The sequence below is a fragment of the Watersipora subatra genome, chromosome 8 (assembly GCF_963576615.1).
Source record: "Watersipora subatra chromosome 8, tzWatSuba1.1, whole genome shotgun sequence".
Taxonomy (NCBI): Eukaryota; Metazoa; Bryozoa; class Gymnolaemata; order Cheilostomatida; family Watersiporidae; genus Watersipora; species Watersipora subatra.
The window spans coordinates 11,302,521-11,324,927 of NC_088715.1; the positions used below are offsets into that span (position 1 = coordinate 11,302,521).

General features: G+C 34.9%; 1 protein-coding gene across 1 annotated transcript; it reads right to left on the bottom strand.

Moving 5' to 3' along the window:
• Positions 1–2,695: 2,695 nt before the first annotated feature.
• Positions 2,696–21,633, bottom strand: LOC137402289 (tripartite motif-containing protein 2-like). The gene is made up of 8 exons (XM_068088786.1): positions 21,470–21,633; positions 20,199–20,355; positions 15,345–15,528; positions 14,898–15,088; positions 11,311–11,481; positions 6,806–6,914; positions 4,419–5,153; positions 2,696–2,838 (listed from the first exon to the last, which is right to left on the bottom strand). Exons 1-8 carry the CDS (start codon positions 21,631–21,633, stop codon positions 2,696–2,698), a joined length of 1,854 nt encoding a protein of 617 aa, XP_067944887.1.
• Positions 21,634–22,407: the final 774 nt, after the last annotated feature.

Sequence of the window (22,407 nt, forward strand, 5' to 3'; positions counted from 1 at the left end):
ACTTGTTGGAGTGGAATCGCGCTCAGGCTGCAATTACTTTTTCAGCTCCTACTTTGTGGTAGTAACTCAGCTATGATACCTGATCAGAATTCTCATCATTATTAATAGTATTAATACGCCACAATAATAGCTGCTTTTTAACAGCTGAAGGATTTGTTCAGGTGATCAGAGAGAACCAAAAGTTTTGGCCCACAAAGTGTGTTCATGTTAGGATAACTACACATTTCTGTTATATTAAGTTAGTACTGCAGGTTGTGTTACTGAGCGTGAGTGTGTTTTGGTGTGTGAGTGTGAGGTGATTCGCGTGGGTATGTGTATGCATGCGCGTGCAGGCATGGGCATGCGCTTGTCAGTGCACATTTGCATGCACAGCTCCCAAATACATGGGAACGTGTAGGGTGCGCGTGAAGACATGCACATACATCTGTTTGAGTGTTCACACGCTCGTCCAATTGAGAGCGTGAATGTGTGTAATTGTTTCTGTGTGTGCAAGTGTGTGTGTGTGTCTGAGCGTGTGTGATGAGTGTGTGTGTACACGCACACATTTAATGGTAAGTATGCACTACAGTATGCATTTTGTAGAATGCACCCTATAGTATGCACTTTGTGCGTTTGTGCGTACACACACAAAGTGGGTTTTACCAAAGTATAGTTTCAAATCGAGGATTATTTAGCTAGTGCATTTTTCAAAAAAAGTAACATTAATTAACCCTTTCCCGGGCAGAGTGACGTTTTTATCGCTTTGCGATACGGCTGCTAATGGGCAGTGCGACGTTTTTGTCGTTTCGGTAACATATTTTATTATTGCAGTTTCTGGTTAGCTAAATGCCGTTTTTTGTTTACGTTTTTTACCAATAGCAAGCTACGATATAGCAGTTTCGGTTAGCCTTAAAAATTGACTTTAAGGTTGAAAAAAAAACCGTTTTTAGCAGTGATGAATAAATAAACTTTCGAAAAAAATTAGAAAATTGTTCTAAATAATTTATCAACTTTTCTTTCTCTTGCTTTGGTTTTAGCTTTTATTTACCAAATTTTTTGAGAGTTTGACTTTAGTTTACCGTTATGGCGAAGTCTAAAAGAACCTCCCGAGATTATTCTAATAAAGCAAGTACTAGTACCGAAATTACTAAGAGATTCAGAGCTGACAGTGACTTTTTAGATTTAGTAGCAAAAGATGACAGTGAATCAGGTTTGAATTGTGATTGGAATGACTTTACATCTGGAAGTGACAGTGATGAAAAGGCATGTAGCAGTAATGATGAAGATGTGAGTAGGAGTGATACCAGTGCCTGGAAGAATATAACCAACATAAACAGAGATAAATCTCCTACAATTCAGCAGTTTATAGCAGTGACAGGCCCAGTATTTACTCCAGTAGATGCTCAAACAGTAGAGTATTTTGAAAAATATTTTGAGCCTGTCAATCCAGAAAGTACATTTTTGTGGAAGCTCTTTGTTAAACGAATAAGTACATGGTGCAAAGAGTGTGAGGTGGGCCTTTGTAAATAAGAATGCTTTCGAAAAAATCCTTCGTAAATAGACAATTATTATGAAAAGCATATATTTTATGTTATACATTTTTATTTGTTTATAATATATATATATATGCCTATGGACGTATAAAATGTACTTGTATACATATGCACTTTAAACATAGATATATGCACATTATAACACACAGAAAAGTGTATGAACCTTTTAAAAAAAATTGATTTTTTGGAAAATTAATTCGCCCATGGGAGTCCGATTTAGTTTTGAAAATTCGCCCGCGAAAAGGGTAAAATATTACTATGATTTTAAAATTAATTGAGGAATGAATAGAATGTATAAAAGCTATATGCTAGTAATTCATATAATAAGTTAGACAGACTGATTGTTAGGTCTGAATATCTTGTCATGGTACTCGCAATTATTACATTATATTTAGCTCTGTGCTGACATTAGCTACCATGGCCTTGTCTATGTCTATCCATGTCTATGAAAATGTCCAAGTTTTTGCCTGCAACCAATGTTATGTCCACACCCTTGTCTTCATCAAATTTTAAGCCCAAGCAATAGTTGATAATCAGTTCCATGTCAATGTTCACAGATCAATGAACATTCCCATGTCAGTACCCACACATGTCTTTATCGATTTTCATATCCATGTCTATGCAGATTTCTACGCCCGTAATATTTTTCATGCATTCAAATTATACGCGAAAATAAATTCTGCAACATCTTTTAATATGCAACAAAATATAAATAAAAAGGGAGATAATCACCATACAGGAATCTTACTCAAAATCAGTCTTATCATGAAATATGTTTATCTGCCTCATTGTTAATGTATAATTTGATGATCACAAAAGTATATAAACTTCATGTACAAATGTGTATTTAAGGTTGGAACACAAATCTCATGCTTTAAGAAAATGTCATGATGTGAAACCAAATAATGGGCATGTTCTGCCCACTTTAACAAGATGAGGCTGTGGCAGCAGAGCAAAGGGTAAATTTTAACATATGACACCACGACATCTAATTAAGCGGTTTAAGATCACGCAGTCAGCCATTTAGGTAAGAAAGTTGATAGAAGATAAAATATGATGATAATAATAATGATACTGTTAGTATAACTTCACTGTAGAGTAGTCAGTCTTGATGAAACCTGATCATGAATATTGTTATATGATAATTATTAAGAATGTGGTCCTTATTTCCCACTCAGTTTATAGAAGAGCAGCTTGCGAGTCCGCCACTGAGGTACAACCAATGTGTAACCAGTAACACTCAGGCTATAGATAGGGCTGAGGAGACTACCAATACCATCACCTCTCATCTCTGATACTTTCTCACCTGTAATAAAAGTATATGAATATCTTAATTATTATTACTGTACAATCATCACATCTACACTTATTATATACTTGTATAGACAATTAGTAAACAGAGAGTACCTGATAACATTTTTATTATAAAGCCAATACAAATCTAATTAAATATAACATTGTAAGTGATAACAAACAAGCTCATATTTTGCTATAATAAGATACGATAAGTTGTAGGTTCTATTTGTGAGAAGATCAACTAAAATTTAGCCATGGTTACCATTTGAATTTTAAAGATAAATAATGATAAATGATTAATAAATGATAAATTAATAAATAATGATAAATAAATAATGATACAATTTAATAAATCGATCAATTCAAGAAAATAGTGCTTATTGAAGAAGTTCGTCTTGAGAAAGTAATCTAATCTTGCTAGAAAGTAGTAACGTCAGAAAGCAACAGACATAGCCGCCAAATACTTGACTTGGCTCAGTCATTTATTGTAGCTAGCATCCCTGCCACACCTTTTATATAACCGCTATAGATGTTACTGTATCATTCATTTGTATAATTGTTTTAATGCTTTCAGAGACTCTTTTGCAGCCAAAATTGCCATAAGATGATGTGCATACTCTCATTAGAATTTACTCTAAATTCACTAACTTATTCAACAATCTAAATTTTGTTGGTGACAACATCATCTGCTAATTATATATAAAACTAAAAAGAAATGCATCAAATGAAACTTTATCCAAGAGCATCTATACAAATAAATGAAAATTAAGGATAAGACCATTGAAATGCTGATATATTGAACAAGTTCATATTGCCAGTTGTTAATTTTCATCACTACAGATATGTTAAAATTTATATGATGGTGTAAGTCAAGAATTGACTGTAACTTTTAGGGAAAAATCTGGTACCTGAGCCATAGCGGCTCTGCTCGATAAAGAATTTGATAGGACTTTCATTTGGACGTTTGCCAAGTGTACTAGAAGAAAGTTGTCACATTTTTGTGTTTGCTTGTTCAAACCTATATTTAATGCAACCTGTCATTACGAGGAACAGAATGATGTACCAGTCAATACTAGACTTTGTCTGTTCATATGGTAATATAAGTATTAAATACAATAATCATGACTTCAGTGTTGTATACTCATCATTACAAGGAGAACTGATCCTGACAGAACAAATTAATAACTACTTTGTATGGTATTACTAGTTTAGTGAGTTTTTTACTCATATTAAATTATATATAGGAATTATATTATATATTATGTATCAAATATATCTAACATACTGTATTGCTTTTAAACTAGTTACAAACAATAAATTACATCTCACCTGATCAACATTGGAAAACAAGCAAGGGAGATATCAATGATCTTTTACTCAATTTGCCCTTGATAACACATTGTAATTTAATTTTTAAAATCATACATAAAGTGATCAAGGGCTTAAAGATACATCTACCAGAATTTGAAAACCTTTTTTATTATAGAACAATTTCATGCAAAAAGTTTTACTAAATTATAAAATGTGTCAGAAGCCAACATGAAACTCTCAATAAATGTTATTAACTAGTACATCATACATACAACTTACCTGTAGCATATCTGAGTGTGTAGATGATACTGCTGTTATATGCAGCTACCAGTATGAAGTCTTCATAGCACAGCAGACCTTGTGGATGATCAGGATGGGTGAAAGTCCACATGACATTCCTAGTGGTGATGTTAAATCTGAAGACTTTCTTTGTCTTATAGTCAGCTATGATGACATCATCACCATGCCCAGCGCATATCGATACCTGACTATTACTCAAAAGGGGGCAGCTGACGTTACGCAGAGTCTTACCAGTGAGAGAATAAATAGTTAGTCTCTTGTTAGGAGGATCAGCAACCACTACATTACCTGCTGCTACAGTCAGCATGCTACAGCAACTGCCACGATAAGGGTGCTGCCAGGTTGTGATCACTTGCCCTGACAGATCATAGACACTTACTGTACGAGGATTACTATAAGACAATATGTATAGTCTGAGCTCATAAAGGCTGATGGACTCAACAATATCAGAAGTAGAGATTAATGAGTTATGCAGCTTGTAGTTGCTATCAATTCTACTGACTGTACCATTACGCAATCCTACATATGTAACTCCTTCGTGCTGACATACTGATACAGGCTGTGATGGTAGTTCTATACATTTGAGTAGAGTTAGAGACTTTGGAGGAGGGGATAAAGGAAGTTGTGGTTGTTGAGAAACTACAGTGTGCTGGTTATTGTTAACTACTATGTCATCAGCTGAAACAATCTTCAGCTCAATCTCACGCTTTTCACCTGAAACATTAATAATATATTAATATAATGACGTGCTTTAAAATAGTTGTATGTAGGCAGCACAGTGCAACATCATAGAAAAGAGTAAAGAAAGATTACTTAGTTACTCATTGACTCAAATCATCTATGAGAAACATCAGAAACTTTAACATATTAAACTGTTTGATATGAAAATAATAATAATGATGAAAATACAGAGTCTTTTAATAACTAACTAAAATTTAGAGGTTCTTAAAATTTTGGAGTAGCAAAAATGCAAGTTATATAAACAGAGATACTGTGACAGTGTTTCTATGATGTTTTAGCCTGAGAGCAGATCGTGAATCTAGAGGCTGGCTAACAATTACTAGCTCCTTTTACATTTCACAATTAAAAGTAAAAACGTTTCACAACGTTTTTACAATTCACGTTTGCAGTTTCATTTCATATCGTGATAAAAAAATGGGGCGACTCATCTATCAAAGCTAGGCATAGTCACCGTGAGACCAAAACAGTCTCAAGCTTTACAACATATTATCGCAGGTATTGAGTAATTTATAGTTCTTCCTACTAGCTTCGAAAAGAGTATTTGCCTTCAGATGGCACCGTTTTGCAGTGGTAGGTCCGAGTTGTTCATAATAACTGTCGCGAGTAATCACAATACTCACGAGTAAAAAAAAACTGAGATTACATTTTACTAGATAAACTTTTTTTATTAGCAGCGTGTGATTCATTTTTGTTGTTCTATTGCTATTCGTTTGTATTGTTATTGTGAAAATCTTTTATTCAATTGATTTAATTTTTGATCATAATTAAATCAAAACATAATGAATTGAACATATGAAATAATATAACTCCCGTGACTGATTTATTATGCAACTAACATTTCATACACAACAACCAGCGTTTGTTTGCTGCCAATTCAGATTAAAAATAATACATAATACTCGCGAAGATCATAAAAAAGACCGTCACATGATACTCCTTCGGAAATAGCGGTTGTGATATTAGCGATTGCAGAAGTCGACTTTTAGAGTTGTCTTCCTCGCGTGCTGCCATTTTTTTCCAGGCTCTCTCTCCCAATCCCCTACGAGAGCCATGCCCAGGCTGGCTCAAAGCCGTGTGGTTTCACAGAGTCTCGCGACAAAAACTGGAAACAGAAACGCTTGTTTCCCAACAGAACCGATCAACGTACTGATCTATTTTTGGAAGATTTTCAGCTCGCTCTCAATTTATCACTTTTTTGCATTTACTATATTTTTATACAAAAAGCTATTTGTAGTTTCTTGTAGCCAATTTTGTCCTCGCTCAAATGGTGTATTATACAACCATCAATATCAGAGTGACTGCCCATGGGAGTAATTTTTGTTGGTTAATGTTGCGGCTTCTCCATTAAAACTTACATAAAAATAGTAGGCGCGACCTGTTTGCTTAGAATTGAGCGAGCTCCCATATACGCTTCTGTTGGTGGCTGGACGCTGTGAAACTATACGGCTCTGGTATAGCTAACATATCTTTGAACACAATACACCTTCAAAGCAATTACCAAAGATCTATTCATCAATTGTAAACGTAACAACTTTACTCTACATTCATCTTTGACATAATTAATACGGTTGAAGTCTTACTATAGACTACAATTGTTATCATTTATTTTTATTCTTTCAACACACCTGTTGGCTGTACTTGGAGTTGTTTTCTAACTTCTAGTTTGGGCAACACCTCCACAATAAATTTGTCCATTTGGTTCTTCAGCTCTTTGAACCCTCTCACAATGTCATCCTACATGTTCAATGTATTAAAAACTATTATAACCTTGACATAGACAAACATCATTTGTATAAGGTATTGTAACAAAGCTAGAAATGTAGTTTATAGCAGATGATACAATATTCAGGTATCTAGCTGATTAGCATAGCTTACGGATATACTATAAAGGTTAAACTGTTTGTTTATGGAACATATCCACTTTGTGTTGATTTTAGTGAACTTGACTGATTTTTCTTAATCTTTTAAAAACATAAACATATTCAGTGTTGTTATAATATATCTTTTTGTAACCTATTAAACGGGAGTATTTGCTAAACATTTTTGTACAAGTACAAAATGTAAACAGTGTAAACGATAATAAAAACCTATTTGTATAAAAAGCTTATTTTTAACATACAACATATAACATTGCAACTTTTCAATTTCATTTCATGAAAAACATATTGAGGCGTAGTTCAATTACTGTTGCAGAGAAAGCTCATTGTACTCAAAGTTTCATTCGACGATACTTGTACCTCTTGGTACAAACGTAAAAATGGTATTGTAAAGGACGTCAACAGCTCTTTACTCTTCACAGAATGTATCAGATAGCCCAACAAACCAAGTGTTTATTCAATATATAATATATTTATTTATAAGTTGAAGCAGAAGCAAGCATACTGGATGCATTAAGACTACTCAAACTTTAAATCATTTCTATATATCCCGTAAAACGTCTAATCGAACACCACCTCTATTTTACAACCACTATGAGAGAAGCGTTGAAAAATAGAGCGCTATGGCACTGAATTAGAGGTTTTACAGTATTTCATTCTTCAATAGGTTCCCTTTTGTTCATGATAGCTCCCAGTTCCCTCAGCTTTTTGATAGCTGCCACTCCTGCCCTAATAAGAAGATTCTGTCTGACTATGCCGATGCTCACAGAGTTGACCCCTCTAGCTCAAACAACAGTGTTATGACATAACAATATATCAAAGTTTTGTTGTACGATACTTTGTCTGTCTGAATGAAGAGAATATGTAGCGGCATTTCCTGATGCAGAGAATATGGTTGCCCAAATAAAAAGCATTTAGCTTTGGCAGATTTACCGAAACCAGAAATAACAGGTTTAACAGGACATTTGAAATTAAAACAGAACATTTTAGAATTACAAATAAAGAAAATTGTAATGTTAAAAAACAGCTTTCGAGAAAACTGCAAAAATACAAAAAGGAATAATAATTAATACACGAATGAACCCTTGTCATATGATTTTAAATAGTATTACTGTTGACGTAGTCAGGTAACAATTTCATTTAGAGGAGAATAAAAACTCAGTAATTATCTAATGCCAATAATCCCTGGTGAAAATCATCAAAATTTCTTAAACACACTGTTTATATTAAAAATATCAACATAATAATGTGTTAATTGTGGTAACTATAGAGTCCTGCAGTAACTTTAGTGTATTTAGTGTGTTTAGGGGTTTTGAGCTGCAATAAAACGTGACGTTACAGTAAACCATGTGTAGTACTTGCTGTGAAGAGTTCTTACCTTTAAAGATGTAGTTGCGTCAAAATTGAAGTTGATCTTAAAAGAAAGCATTTTTTTTTCTCTATCAGTTGATATGTTGTTTGTTGTGTTATGCGATCGCATTGCCAAGATATTTGAAGATTAAAACCGAAAAAATCTGATCGCCGTAAAAACGCTCAGGCCACAAAAACGTGCCCAGCCTCGCCAAAAATGATGTCACGCGTTTGGCAACCTGTCTCTATCTCTCGTATTCACATCGGCTATTTGCGATAAAAGTCTAGTCTAACGCGGCTCTATTGGCATATATCTTATTTTGTATTTGCTCATGTTAGCTAGAATAAAATTTTAAATCCTGCTACAGATGCATTATTATGAATGTTTCAAAGGCCTCAAATAACGAAAATTGAAAATTTGTTCTACTCACTTTCTCCAAATGTTGTTTAAACATTTGGGTACCGACTACCAATTCTACCGGTCTACGGTAATTCTGTCAAGTCACTTTATGTAGAACGCGGTCTTTGTATCAGCAGTTTTGCAGCTACCCTATACAGCCTCCCATAAGCCCCGCCCACATTATGTCGCCTATTACATATTGCCTACGTACTAGTTTCTTACTAGTAGCAATGATATACAGCTGTATACATTGCTGTATATCATTGCTAGTAGTATTCTTACCGAATACTAAATTAATGAAATAAGCAAGCCACCTCTTTGAAAAGAATATAGACAGGGATAGAGTTTTAAGGATGAGAAGTCTGCTGCAAACAGGATTTGAACTCACATTCTCCAGTTCTGCGGACACCCATATACCATATCCGATTCACTACAATATTCTGCAAATCATGTTTTGCATTATCTTTAACAATATTATTTTATTATATAATTTTTACAAGCAAAAATATTTCCATCTCGGCATAAAGCTTTTATTAAAGATATTCATCAAGTCGTGGCCACTCACATAGTATTAGCTGATACAATAAGACAAATTCATCTACTGCAACAAACTCAAACAAAACATCATCCAGCACGCATTCAATTCTCGCTTTCTCCTTTATGGCAGTTTCCACACTGACAAAGCTTCTTCGGCTGGTGGGACGACATAAACATTCTGTAATCAGTAAAACAAGTAAATGCAAACAAAGTAGATGCAATAAATATGTCATTCATAGATATGTCATTCTAAAGCGTATCTATTGACAGCTTCCCAATTGGGAGTTGAATAGATTGCGAGTGTAATTTTAAAAACGAATAAACATTTAATAAAGGCGCAAGTACGCCAAGCCAACGATTCGAAGCTTTGGTTCTGGAAATTAAAGATTTGCAATGATCAATCGATTTTACCCACTTCCTACGAGTGAAAATAATTTGTAATCATGACTCTAATTTACCAAAGAAAATTCGAAAAAAATATTATAGCTAGGTAAAACGGCAGATAAGCTATGAAACGATGATTGGAGATAGCAAAGAATTATCATTTTATTAATTAGTACATGTATTTATGACTATAAAAATATTACATTTACTAAAGTATAGAAGACTCTAAGTTAATTTACCTCTATTCTGTCTTCTTCTGCAGCAAAACGCTGCTGACGCCTGTCAGCTTTGGCCATAGGCTGTCTACTCTAATATTGTACTTAAAGTTGCTCAGAAAACTCTGAGTAGCGGTCGCTCGAACTTGAAGCCATTTTAAAACTATGTATAACTTAGTAATTGTTGAAACGCGTTGAATCAGAAACAATGAGAATGATTTCTCTATGATGAGAATCTTCGAGACCACAGACAACGCGTTTTACGAGTGATAACATTTATTACGGCCTATATAAAAATTTCGCACGCATGATTGGCTAACGAATCGACCTCATTTTTATCGCTCGTGGTTTCGTTTCAGATAACAAGCTTGTTACGTCACGAAATTGGCACCCGCTGGAACGTGAGCTTTTTAACAGAGGGCCTCATTCAAACGCATATATCTCTGGACAGGGTTGGTCTACAAAGACAAAAATGGCATCAAATTGTAGCTGATGTTTTAGCCTTTTATGGGTCCTAATTTCATTTTTGACGCAACTACATCTTTAAGACAGACATATAACAAAAATGTTAAATGTAATTTAAATGATAATAGCGTACTAATCCCTTAGTTAAATCTAAGTTCTATTATGTATTTTACTACACTTCAACTTTGTCTTCAGCTAAAATGTTGTTACATTCTGTTTCCAGGTTAGTTTATACTATAAGTAATAATGAATAATGCTGAAATGAAAGAGACCAAGCTCTTACAAATGTTGCTGGAGAGATTTCGGCAAACAGCCTATTGGTATCTTCATTATTTTGATATATTCAGCAATATGAACTCGAAAAACTCAAAATTTATTTTGATATCGTAAGGCAAAAAAATGTCAGATAGTGAAAGCAAAAACATCGTGTTGTACAAGACAGAGCAAAAAGTTTGTATAAAATTGTCATTGTGCACCACGCACCGTAGGAATTTTGTGTGAAGGCGATTTTTCGTTGCAAAAATCCTACCGTTATAACTGGACAGAAGAACAAGTACAGACTAACACTGAGATTTATATATATAAATAAAGTTACCAGCCATGTTATAATTAACAATACTTATATAGAGAATGGTATGATGTTGTGACCTTTCATTTACAACTTCAGTATTAGATACATTTATATAAGGAGTCCTCTACTACTCCGATGTTCTACTATACTTTATTATCGCTCCACCAAAACGAGGAAATAATTTAGGCTACATTCGTTAAGGCGGAAAAAAAAGACTAACATTTATGTTTCAAAAACTTTGATGAACAAATGGAAATACAATTCCAGCCTTTAATTGAACGGCACCTCCATAGTAGTTCTACTACTAATATATATTCAACTTTTTACTTACTGGTGGAGAATGTTTGATTTTAGTCTCCAACATTTCTCTGTGATTCCTGAGACTTCTCCACTTGTCAAGAACCACATCCTCCAGAAAATCAGTAATCTGTACTTTAGACTTCTGTCTGTTCTCAAGCACCTTCTTCTCTATTTCATCATACTTCTCATTCAGTGAGTTTATCTACAGTCATGGTCAAATCTGATAAAAAAATGAAAATAAATGGTACACAAAAATGTTTTTCTATCTACTATATAAACGACAATCGTTGTCTGTCTGTCTGCGTGTGTGTATATGTGTATATGTGTCCGCCTTATAGAGTACCATACTTTTCGGACTATTAGCCGCTACTGGGTATCTAGAGCGCATTAACGGGAATCTCCGGTTAGTGCGCCTCTATACATAATCTATTCATCGTTTGCCGTTTTCACACAAAATTTACAAAATAATTACAACTCTATGGCTTTCTTTTAGCTTCATGACACGCGATGCTTTTTTGTCCTCCACGTATTAGTGCTTATTCTTTTTCGGCAAAACGATATCGACAAAAGACTCTCTCAATATTAGAATTTGGCGATTAAATTTTATTAACTCTATGAAACACGATGCCATTTTTGTGAACCTCTTTTTCTGGCTTTTCTTAAGATTCAAATGCTAAATCGCTGTTAAGGTCGCTACTTTTCACGTGGACAATCGTATTATCTTGAGTAGGAATAGCATCTAGATTCGCTCACTTTCGATCAGACAAAGACGCTATAATATTTTATTTTTACATAACATATTGTCATACCAGTATGGTCGTATTCAGAGTTTTGATGGATAGCTGTTGTTGGAGCTGTAACTTTTCTATACACACACTTTTATGCAAGAATTGTTATTAGTAATTCAACATATTCACAAATTTTATTCTGTTTTCTCTGTTGGTATTAATTGTATCATTACCGAATAATCTCATATAGTAATTGTAACAAAACAGACTCAACTTAGCTATTACTTGCTAATTATTTCACCGTTACACTTAAACCTTTTTGTATTCATTTTATTTTTAAAATTTATTTGACCTGCGCGGAAATTTTTTCTCATGATATGAAGTTTAAAAGTTGTTTGACAAAGTAAGTTTGAAAACTTGTACAGTTGTTTTAGGTAAACTGGCAAATGTTGTTATATGTTAAATACAATTCAATTTTCTGTTCAGTTTTTTTATTACCCGGGCAACGCTGGGTTGTACAGCTAAATGTATTAGCTTACACAGCTTTCCTTTTAAACCTAACCAATTAGTTTTTCGTAATTAATTTTACATTTTACAACCAAAATTTGTAAGATTACAGCAAGATTTGTCGTGTAAGATTGCAAGCATCAGTTATTTTCCACTCTCTTATATTTACATACATTTACATACTTTGAGAAATACAGTATATATATAGATATATAAATTTAAATTATCTTATTACATTTATAAACTTCTTATGACTTTTGAAGTTTATAATATAAGTTTTTAAAAGTTTGTTTCATCTTTGTTATCATTTCAACTTGCATTCTTTTAAACATAAATTGAGTATCGCGTTTGAAGTTAAAACATTATTCATTTTCCTATCACTGTTATTATTACTTGATTAGTTTCCAATCTTTATTATTAATATTATTCTTTTATTCAACCATTTTTGGCAGACAATGCACTAATAAAATTTCAACTACAAAATACCATAATATTATGTCATATTTTTAGTATCATCGTATTCAAAGAATTGATGAATAGTTTCTGGTGGGACAGTAACCTTTTTATACCCACACACTTCTATGCAAGAATTGTTATTACTAATTCAACATATTCACTTTTTTTTTTAGTTTGTATTAGTTGTATCATTACCGTATCATCTTAATTGTATTTGTTGCAAAGCTGACTTAATTTAGCTATTACTTGCTAATTATTTGAAATTTACATATAATCTCTTTGACAATGGTTTTTTTAAAAATTTATTAGACAGGCAGAAAACCATTTTCTCATGATATGAATTTTGAAAGTTACAGTTGTTTGACAAAGTTTGATAAACTTTACAGTTGTTTGCTGCACCTTATGCTGCACGTGAATCTGCTCCTGTAGGCGGGTAATGCAGCTAGTATATATATAAAATTTAAATTCACTTTCTGTTAAAGCAGTTTGAAGGTATATTGAGTTAGTTTTAATCTGAATAAAATTTATTTCCTTTCTACTCACTATTATAATAGTAATGACACCCCTATTGAATGAATGATGTCATCACTGTAGTTACATGCAGAACCCGAAGTTTCATAATATCCTGTGTAATAATTTGATGCATTATTGTTACAGCCACCTTGATAATATCAACCATATGCATAGAGGTCTCCACCACTTTCTATATTATCTCTATGTTACAGCTGTAGATGATTCTAAGCGACATATTACACAAACAATTTGTATTATTACACATATGTATAATTCAGCAAATGTATAAGTGTTGATTTACTCAACAAATTAAATTGTCCCCAGTCACCCCAACATACTCAATCAAGTATGTTTACATTTGTCATCATTGCTGGCCCCATTCAGCAGCTACAACAGACACTCCTAAACGGTGTAACTCGTATAATGCAAATTCTACATAACATAGATAGTTTATGTAAAGTATTTGCTTCAAGCTACGTACAACATTTCACATGTCATAAATTAGCAAGTTGGTGTAAAATATCAAATCCAGTATAAATAATTATAATACTGTTGCAATTACTGCATCCAAGTTAAGTGTATAATTGTGATGCTATAATTACAGTTAGCATAAATATAAAGATAAACTATCCATGCAGTTAAATATATGGATATATACAATATTTAATTTACTGTGTGAGATCGTGTGTCAATAAAGTTCAAGGAATAGGTATAATCTTTCAGAACTATACTTAAATATAATTGATCAGTGGGCGTCAGAGTGTCGATATTCCAATTTTGGTGTAGTAAAAACAGAGTTTTGGCTATATTCTATATTAGACAGTACGGAACGTTTTTATTATTTTCATATTGCCTAATAGACCATGCTTTCTATATAAACCAAGAAAACCATTTTGAGATGCTGTTGAAAGTATGCGTTCCCAATATTATTGTAGAATTACCATAGCCATGAACCATAAGCTAAGTAAAACCGAAATGAAAATGAGAAAATTTGTCGATACAAACCAATACTGCTACTGTTATTGTATGGTCATTTGCTGAAAAGGTAAAGTCGAGGTTTTTTCCTTTTGAAAGCAGAAAATATGTGAGTTAAGGAAGATTCTTCAAATTTTTCAATCTTTAGTTTGAGTGCAAATCTACCAACATAAATTTCAGGGCCAACATCCATGAAAGGAAATATTTTGGATATACGATGTGAGCCAACTCTACTTCTGGTAGCTGTTGTACTCTTGAAATAGAGAATATGTCATAATGAGACTTCTTAACCGAACCAGATTTTAATTACAAATAATTCTATAGCTCTCCCTATTCTATTATTGATGTATAAAATAGGAAACAGTAATAAGTTGAAAATGCAAGTCAAAAGGTGCAGAAAATAATTAAACACAAACATAGACTAAGATAATTAACTAACCTGCTCATCTCTCTTCTTATGAATCATATTTAGCATATCGTCAGTCTGACTGTCATATTCAGAGACCATCTTAGATATTCGTTTAAACAGCCTTTCAAACTGATCATCCTTAGCAGAACTCTCAGCAGATATCGTGCCTGTGAGAAGGGCTGATGCCAGGTCCTCTAATGGAAGCAAAGAATGTGTAGAACCTAAATCAAGAAGATAACTTCACATATACCAATCATACATAACAAAGTACAACTTTGGTGAATATTAAAAACATTTATATGTTTGTTTATGCATTGTTTACACTATTTGCAAACACAGAGAGTATACACTTGCTACAACCAAAGACAATCATTTGGTGTTCTGAGCAAATAAACATCTCACTAGATCTAATATATTGTGTCTAATACATCTAATAACATTTAGAGACCTACAAACACCTACATTAAGTTTACATACCACTGTCACAGGTTGGCAAGTTAGGAACACACTTCAGACAGCTGAGCACATAGCAGACTCCACATCCAAGAACATATTGTTGGTCTTTATGCTTGGGGCAGCTACTGACTTTAACTTTTTGCTGTTGAGACAGGTACTCAAGTATTGTAATCTTGTGATGTTCATCAAGTGCATCATCATGAGACTGAAAAATAAAAGTCAAAACATAACTGTGACTTTTGACTAATATCTCATATTTTCTATTTCAATATGGTGAGTGTCATGCAAGTGCCAAGTATTATTGGTACTTTGCCAACAAACATTATGCTTATTAGCTAAAGCTTTATACAAGCTAATATTATATAGTACTGTCTCATTATAGCTATTAATAATGCTTGTAGCTTTTAACAAAGCTTTTCTATGACCAAACATATAAATACTTGGGTTTTCTGTTATCAAATCAGTTGTCTCTGGAGAGTGCAATAAACCACATTTCTCTAATTAATAATCTATTTGATTGCTTCTGTGCAGAAACATAACAGAAGCTAATTGGCGACAAGGATTTCACAAGGACAAGGATCATAACTGTTCAAAATTGCACCACTACAATGGCAGAACTAGCAGACCTGATCAAGCTAATGCAGAAGCAGCAGGAGGACCAGAGACAGCAGCAAGAGGAATACAGACGTCAGCAAGAAGAGCAGCAAGAGGAATACAGACGTCAGCAAGAAGAGCATAGACAACAGCAGCATGAGGAGTTCAAGCAGCAACAAGAGGAATACAGACGTCAGCAAGATGAAAGAATGGAGGAGAATAAGAAACTGATGGAGCTACTACTACAAAACCTACAACGGAAACAAGAAACAGCTGCAACCGCTGTTCCAGCCTTCCCAGGTTTTGACCCAACAGCAGAGCTACTAACAGATTACATAGACAGATTCAACACCTTCATTGCAGCAAATTCTATTCATCAAGACAAGATTGCTGGCACTTTTCTCACCAACCAACAGCCTACACTCTACAAGCAGCTTAGTAATATGGCAGCTCAGCTTTCAACACCCAAGCAGATCAACGACCTCAACATGGATGAAATACTGGAATTTCTCAAAGACCAGTATGACCCTAAGCGCTTCATTGTTAGAGAGCGTTACAAGTATTGGAGTGACATGCAGAGGAAACCTGGAGAAACTATTCCAAGAGTTAGCTGCCAGAATTCGTCAATATGCAACTACATGTGCCTTCATAGACATTACAGATCCATTAGATGAGGCTCTCAGAACAAGATTTATCTGCTCTGTAAACAATGAAGCAGTTCTCAAATCTCTCTTCAAGGTCAAGGACAATGAACTCAACTTCAACAAAGCTATACAGGTAGCACAGGAAACAGAAGAAGCAGCTAAAGTTGCCAAAGAGACAGTTTATGGAAACTCGTCTAAAGTCAACAAGGTTGCTCAACAGAAATCAAGATACAAACCACTCCAGAAAAACAACTCTACACCTGACAAGCAGAAGGAAGGAAAGCTATGCTACAGATGTGACCGAACTAACCATACAGCGGATGACTGCAGATTCAAAGCAGCCACCTGCAACTTTTGTTCTAAACAAGGTCACATAGAAAGAGCATGCAAGAAAAAGAAATCATCTGCAGCAGGAAAACCAGTAAAGATGATAGAATGCACATCAACCAAGATGGTGAAACTTGCTGAAAACATCAAACTGGAGGGAGACAACTTCACACTTGAACTCGACACTGGAGCTTGTGACAACTTCATCTGTAAATCGATATGGGAGAAGCTAGGAAAGCCAAACCGAAAACCTACTACAGTTAACTACAAATCAGCCTCAGGACATCTCATAGAGACGCTTGGCAGATGTGAGCTAACTGCCCAATTGGATGCACAGAAAGAAGTCAGACTACCATTTGTGATTAGTGCTGTACAAGATCTCAACCTACTAGGAAGAACTGCTATACAGCAACTAGGCATCTCTATTGATGACAAGCTACAACAGAACCTTGTATCAACAATCACAGAGAACCAGCCAGATGGGAGGTTACAAATCAAGTGTAAGGAGATGTGCAAAGAATTTCCAGAAATATTCAAAGACGAGCTAGGATGTCTCAAGAACTTTGAACTAGAGATAAATTTCAAACCTTCAACAAAGCCAGTCTTCTGCCGACCCAGACCAGTTCCTATTGCCTTGACAGAAGAGCTCAACCAAGCATACGAAGCAGGTGTAGCTAAAGGCATATGGGAACCAACTCAATTCAACCAGTATGGAACACCAGTTGTACCTGTACGCAAATCTACAACAGGTCAAGCTGCAGGGAAGATCAGAGTATGTGGAGACTACTCCAAGACTATCAATAATCAGCTAGAAACACATAGGAAACCTATCCCACTACCAGAAGATCTAATCAGAAAACTAGGTGGAGGCTATTGCTACACAAAGATTGATTTAGCAGATGCCTACAATCAAATATTGTTGGCACCAGAAAGTCAACGACGACTAGCACTATCAACACACCGAGGAGTACTACTACAGAAGAGGTTGCCCTTTGGCATAAGCTCAGCACCAGGGTATTTTCAAGAAATCATGGAGCAACTGACACAAGAAATCCCAGGAGTAGCAGTATACCTAGATGATATACTAGTGAGTGGAGCCAATGCAGAGAGCCATCTACAAAACTTACGTCGACTTCTTCAAAGATTAGAAGAAAGAGGGCTCAGATGTAGAAAAGACAAGTGCTGTTTTGCTCAACCGACAGTAGAGTATCTGGGACACAAACTCACTTCAAAGGGAATCACTAAAGGAAAGAAGGCAGATGCAGTACAACAGATGCCAGTCCCAACAGACTTAACTCAGCTAAGATCTTTCTTAGGAGCTACACAATTCTACAGCAAGTTCATACCCAATCTGTCACAACTCACAGGACCATTGCATAAACTGACACGCAAAGGAGAGACCTGGAAGTGGGGCACTGAACAAGAAAAGAGCTTCAACAAACTGAAAGATATGCTATCAACTGATAGTGTCTTAGCACACTTCAACGCAGATCTTGACATTGGAATCTCATGTGATGCTTCAGAAACTGGACTGGGAGCTGTACTATTTCATCGTTATCCTGATGGAAGTGAGAGACCAATAGCCAATTTTTCAAAAACACTGACCAGCACACAGAGGAAATATGGACAAATACAAAAAGAAGCTCTCTCAATCATATTTGCTCTAAAGAAGTATCACCAGTACCTGTATGGTCGACGGTTTATCTTGGTAACTGACCACAGACCTCTTCTCACACTTCTAGGACCTACCAAAGGAGTTCCAGCTCTAGCAGCCAACAGACTAGCAAGATGGGCACTGGTACTAAATCAGTATGACTACACCATAGAATACAGATCTACCCAGCATCATCAAAATGCAGATGTCCTCTCAAGACTGCCAGTTGGACCTGATAAAGAGTTTGATGCAAGAGAAGATGAGGATGATGTTGATACAGTATGCACTATTCACACTATTGGACAACAGCTCAACTCTACAGACTACAATGTTCTAGCAAAGGAGACAAAGAAAGATCCAACACACAGCTACAATCTTGGAGTACCATGCTATGCCTTGTATCATGGACCTAGACGCAACAGACAACCTAGATGGGTTCCAGCCATTGTTACTAAGATATATGGAACTCGTAGTCTCAATGTCAAAGTGGTACCAAAGGGACCTACTTGGAGAAGACATGTTGAACAACTCAGACCAAGATACTCAACAGAAGAAGATCAAGACCCTGGAGATAAACCTGATATAACAGAGGAGACAAAACTGCAACTACCAGCCCCTACAACTGTAACAGAGCAACCTCCGTCTAGAAGAAGACCACGCAACCCTCGTCTACCTGATGGAGATGAGTATAGCAGAGACAAACCCCGAAGGTCTGAGAGAACCAGAAAGAACCTTTAGCTTAGTGAGGAGGTGTCATGCAAGTGCCAAGTATTATTGGTACTTTGCCAACAAACATTATGCTTATTAGCTAAAGCTTTATACAAGCTAATATTATATAGTACTGTCTCATTATAGCTATTAATAATGCTTGTAGTTTTTAACAAAGCTTTTCTATGACCAAACATATAAATACTTGGGTTTTCTGTTATCAAATCAGTTGTCTCTGGAGAGTGCAATAAACCACATTTCTCTAATTAATACTCTATTTGATTGCTTCTGTGCAGAAACATAACAGTGAGGAACTATTGTCATCAGTAAAATATTCCTGTGACAATTATAAAGCTAGTTTAGAACAGAATTGTTTCAGGTTGCTTTTACCAGAGTTTATAGATTAAGAGACTTAGATAGTTGTTAAATTACCAACACTCAATGAGTAGTTATTTAGACTCAGACTAAAGGATGTTCTTTTGCTGTGTATCATATTGACTCTCTAAGTTATTATTTCGCAACAATATAACAATTACAGCTTTGAAACATAAGTTATCCTTGTTTAAAAAATCAAAAATATTAAATGGCTAAAAAACCCAAAATAGACCGTATTCACCATAGTTGAAGTTACAAATATATTGAAGTTGAAGTACACCTTTTAAATTTCTTTACAAACAGCTTTTGTTTGTGAAAATAAAAAGTCTAGCCTATAAATTAAGCATGAGTAAATTCTTTGATGATGAGCACAAAACTTTTTATTTCAATTTCAATTCATATTACCTTCACATTGTATCTTTGTGCATTTGTACAGTAGGATACTAAAAAGCAATTGGTTATTAAAATCAGCTTGATGCAAAGTAATAATATATACTAACAACTTCACATAAAACTACTGTCCATACCTTATTTGAATTCTCACATACAGATCTGAAAAGGAAACACTAGTACCTCCAAATGAGCAGGGCAGAACTTCTTAGAGCAGAAAGTACAATAGCTGATAGCTTTCTGTCTTGGTGAGCTCTTCTTTAGACAAACATCACACAGTGTCTTGTCTGTACCCAAGTCATAGGATGGGAGACTGCCTGGTGGCATCTCAAACACCTGGCTGCAAACAATTAGCCATAAATGATAAACTATTGTCTACATTGGTCATACAGTGATAGGTGGTGCAATCTATGAGGCATTCTATGATAGGTGAGTCTTCTTCTAAGCTTGTATGTTGGTAATAGATCAATCTATGAATCTGCACTTGTTAAGGACAGAGTGGGGAGGTTTTATTATCAAAATTAAAGCTGGAATAGCTGGAATAGCTAAAATGTAGACATGACTACATCATTAGATTAAGAGTCTGGTCTCGGTTTTTCTTAAATACCATTTGAGACAATTATACAGATTATATCATACATGAATATGTCTTTAAACTGAACAATATATTTCTAACTTAAAGATAAAGTTGCAAAAAATTTTGATAGATTTTATCAGAAATTATTGGCAGGTTTTTATCATCTACAATTGTAATTTATGTTTCAGGTGAAATGACAGCAATAATATTTCAAGATCGAAATCGACAAATTTTGATCACTGTGTGCAATTAGTGCGATTAGAGCGAAAGTGCAATTATGACGTTCATAGGTGCAAAGAGGCAGAATAGAGACACTTAACTTTGCAACTTGAAACCTGATATTAAATATAGCAACTAATGACTTGAGCAACTCTGAACAATGTAGACGGTATAAACTATAGCAATAATAGCAACTAGTAATATCATTTAGCATGATATGCCTGCTTTCACAGACTATACATGCTACATAAAATACATGAAATGATATGGGAGTTAGAGTGTAATTTCATGGACTTGATAAACCCAGCAGAGGGCAATTTTGTACAATGCAGTATAAACACTTGGAAACTCAGTAGTGTAAGCTGATCCATAGTATCAACCCCATACTAAAGCACAGCTGCAGTACATGTGCAGTTTCAGATTTTGAAGAATGTGCATGTGCAGTGCACATAAATTGGAGTGGATAAAGTGGTTCGCAGGAAGAATTTGCAGTAAGAATGCAGTACCAGTAGCAATAAGCTTCAGCTGCGAATTAGAATGTTGTAATTGATTGCAAAGATACTGTATACTGCGCTGCAATGCAGTTTTAATGCATCACAGCCCTGGCTATGTGCAATATTATATAATCTAAGTTTAATCAATATATGGTAAAACTCACCCGCATCCACTGTTCCCACACAGCAGCAGGTGCTTGCTCTCATAGTAGGTGGTCAAACAAGTCATACAGTGAATATGACTGCATGGTAGCACTTTGGGGTTGATAATGGTGTCACTTTTACGGCAGCAAAATTCACACTCAACATCTGCTAGAGCTTCAGCCATTTTGATGTTTAACTATAACAAGACCAATATTTGTTGAAATTCAGTTTTAAAAGGTGATTAAGGGTGTGTGAAGGTCTGCAGTCGAGAAAAATTAGCACCTGCAAGTACCTGCTACAAATGATAAACAATACTCAAAAACTCAACCTCAAGCTCATTACGACAGCTGCTCCACATCTGCTACAGCCTGAGCCATTTTAATCTAGAAATAAAATGCACTTGTCTGAGATTCATCTTACTACATATGTAGAAGTACAGCATCATGGCTGAAACTTTCAGGTGCAAACTATAAAAAAATATGTGAAAGCTGTTGGTTTAAACCAATTACAAAGTTAGATGCACTTTTAAACTTTGAGTGGCATTTTATAGCCTAGCAAGCAGCATTAGGAAACAATTAGTAAATTACATTATTTATTACACAAATGTATTACGTCTGGCTGCAAATACCCTGCCAGTGTAGCGATGAACTCTATTCCGTAGCATGGAAGTTACCAAGTTATTATAAATCATAACATCATAATCTGGAAAGGCATGTATCTCTCTCTTAGCAATGAGTTATTTAAGTTATTTGTAAATTTGGTTGAACCGATACTGGAGAGACACATACCCCTAAAATATTGTCCACGTGTTTGTCCACTTTTATCAATCACAAGCAATGTAAACTTCACACTACATCAGTAGGCCTACTATGGAATCAATTTTATCATGTTATGTAATTTACACCGTGACACTAATGTCAGGCATGTCCTGCCATTCCTCTCACCAATTTAAGCGTAT

What these genes read in the sequence shown, in the direction of transcription:
- LOC137402289 (XM_068088786.1), bottom strand. Translation starts at nt 21,633, where the DNA reads ATGGCTGAAGCTCTAGCAGATGTTGAGTGTGAATTTTGCTGCCGTAAA. An exon ending in ATAAGAAGAGAGATGAGCAG is followed by an intron (nt 11,482 to 14,897) that starts GTTAGTTAATTA and finishes CCATGACTGTAG; the next exon opens with ATAAACTCACTGAATGAGAA. An exon ending in CACACTCAGATATGCTACAG is followed by an intron (nt 2,839 to 4,418) that starts GTAAGTTGTATG and finishes CTTTTATTACAG; the next exon opens with GTGAGAAAGTATCAGAGATG.